The 2,794-nt window shown below is 36.4% G+C and overlaps 1 protein-coding gene across 1 annotated transcript in view; it reads right to left on the reverse strand.

Annotated features, from left to right (window-relative positions):
- The window catches only part of LOC118740085 (larval serum protein 1 beta chain-like), an 18,648-nt gene extending 16,890 nt beyond the window's left edge, over positions 1-1,758 (reverse strand). The window contains exon 1 of the mRNA XM_036471578.1: positions 1,678-1,758. Within this exon, the coding sequence (XP_036327471.1) occupies positions 1,678-1,758 (81 nt within the window). The remainder of the gene's footprint in view (positions 1-1,677) is intronic.
- Between the last annotated feature and the right edge of the window lie 1,036 nt (positions 1,759-2,794).

Here is a 2,794-nt window from a genome sequence, read left to right on the forward strand (position 1 = left end):
ACTTATCAGTGAGGCGGCAGATTTCTTTCCAATTATATTGTCAAAAAAGAAAACAAACAAACCATTATGGATTCTGCATGACCTTTTGTGACCATCTGGGTGATCTTATATGCTGATTTATAATAATAATTTATTTTTTTTTATTAAGGTGAGAGAACATGTGTGAGCGTGTATGCATGAGGTGTTTATGCTTAAGTAATAGTGTGTGTATATACTCGTACTATATGTCGCATATTGGCATGATATGCCTATTATCATTACTCATTAATGTGCAGCTGTCATTTATGTCTTGCTTGTGGGCTCAAGAACAGATGTGCCATACCATAATTTGTTTTTATTCATGAATATATGCATGCACGTAAGTATTTAATAAATTAATCGAAATATGTATGCATGCTAAAATTAATTATATTGCATGCATAAAAACAACAATACATCTCTTATCTCTTGTTTATTGTGTTCAATGCCTCAGGAAAAATACCTACCTTAGGCTTTACTCATCCAGACTGAGATAATCACACTACTTACTTGTTAATATTCTGTTAATATATATCGATCTACATATGTACGTGTAAGAGTGTTTACCACTGATTCTTGAACATCTGTTCACATTACTTAAGGCATGGAAAAATCGCACGACGCTAAAGGAATATATTCGTCGATTAATTGAAGTAAAGATGAAGACTGTGATAGGTTAGCGTAGATCTTCACAATGTAAGTGGAAAAGAAAACTCCTTATGAACATTTAACTCTTGGCAGTAAAATTTGTCACATATGTCAATGATATTCTTATGGCAATTTCGGATATGTACCACCCACCAAGAACAGATTTGTTATAAGGATCACCCAACAAACTATTTTTATTTATTATTTTATTATGGTGTGGTAAACGAGGACGAGGCGGTAACCGGAGCTCACCGAACTGGTGTACTATGCAATTGAGCCCCCAATCTATACTCTTATTATTATTTTTGTGATAAATGACTGTAATGCTGCTTTCTGGGTTTCCTCCCCACCAAACTTTTTAAGGCCAAAAAGAAACCCTGGTACTGGAATTGTGATACCTAAGCACTGAGAAAGAATAGCAGGTGGCTCTTTAATCAAGCCAAGAGAACAGTTTTGTGACAATCCTACAAGGATGTACTCAAATTTTTCAAGAAGGTCATAAAGAGGGCGAACCGCGAATCTTAGCAAAACTTTTGCAATAACATAGAAGAAAACTCTGAAGCCAACAGTCTGCAAAAAGTTCAGTCGAAATATTCTTCAAGTATTAACTCTATTCAGAAGCCTAACGGTGACTTGTCATCATCATGTGACGAAATGCGGGCGATCCTTATGAGCACTTACTTCCCTGGGTGCTCTGACGATACCTGCGATATTTCATAGGACTCATCGGTCCGCAGGCAGCACTGCATAGGACATCTTAAGTTATGATACGGTGGAATGGGCTATCATGTTCTTACAATTCTACAAATATCCGACACTTGATAAGAGTCTTTCGCGCACCTCTGCAAGCAGCTAAGGACCTACTGTGACCCCTGCTTACTCAGATTTTAAATGCTGCTTAACCCTAATTCACATACCATATGAATGGACAAAGGCGAAAGTGATTTTTCTGCCAGAAGAGGGCAGCGCCGTTCATGTGAAACCGTAAGATTTCAGACCTATAAGTCTTACTTCGTTTCTTCTAAGTGAGTTATTGTAAAATGCATTAAGCCTTGTAAACATCTTGTCTAAGGATTGTGGACTCTGCGTCATTCCTACTAAGACAAAGATGGTACTATTAACGAGGAAATACAATCTTCCTCTAATCAAACCTCCCACCCTGGGTAGAACTAGCTCTTTTCTTGGAGTTATCCTAGACAGGAAACTTACTTGGAAGCGAAACATCGAAAACGGCTCCAGGGAGGTCAATATCAACCTCCATGCCGGCAAAACGGCGATAGGCCAAAAATGGGGAATAAAACCACATATGTATATGCATACGGCGCCACCGTATGGTAGCCGACGTTACACAAGACTTTGTCCAGAAGCAAGATGGAACGGGTACAAAGGACGGCTTCCTTGCTAGTCACGGAAGCTCTACCTCTACCTACACTCACCAAATCTCTGGAAGTAATGTTAAATCTTCCACCGCACAATTTGAATTGAAAATTAGCAAGAGAATAGTTGAGCCCGATTTGTGAATTTGTATATGTTTAGATAAAATTTTGTAGTGCAAAGTGCGGAGAAAGTAGCAATTTAAATTTTGGTGAATATATTTTTCATAAGATTCCAAATTTATTAACTACCACAGGATAAACGATTTTCTTCAAAATTGCTACTTATTCTGCACTTTGCACTAAAAAATTTAATACAAGGAAAAAAAGGAACAGTCCTGCGCATTCGTCTTGGTCTGCAGGCTGTATCGGAGATACAGCCGCTAATTTTAAACGTAGAATACGTGGTATGGTTAAGAGCATATCCAAGTCAAAAACGAAAGCACACACAAAAAAAAATATCGATAACAAAAGCGATAATAATAAAAACATCGATAAAAAATCGACGAAAATATCGATGAAAAAATCGATATCAAAATCGATAATATCGATAGCAAAATCGTTAACCCAATCATTAAAAATATCGGTAACAAAACCAATAAAAATATCGATGACAGAATCGATTAAAATATCGACAACAAAATCTATAAAAATATCGATATCAAAATCGTTCACAAAATCGATAAAAATATCGACAACAAAACTGATAAAAATATCGATAACAAAATCGATAAAAAATATCGATAACAAAATCG

This window comes from Rhagoletis pomonella, unplaced genomic scaffold (assembly GCF_013731165.1).
Source record: "Rhagoletis pomonella isolate Grant_MI unplaced genomic scaffold, Rhpom_1.0 Rhpom_scaffold_00005, whole genome shotgun sequence".
Classification (NCBI taxonomy): domain Eukaryota; kingdom Metazoa; phylum Arthropoda; class Insecta; order Diptera; family Tephritidae; genus Rhagoletis; species Rhagoletis pomonella.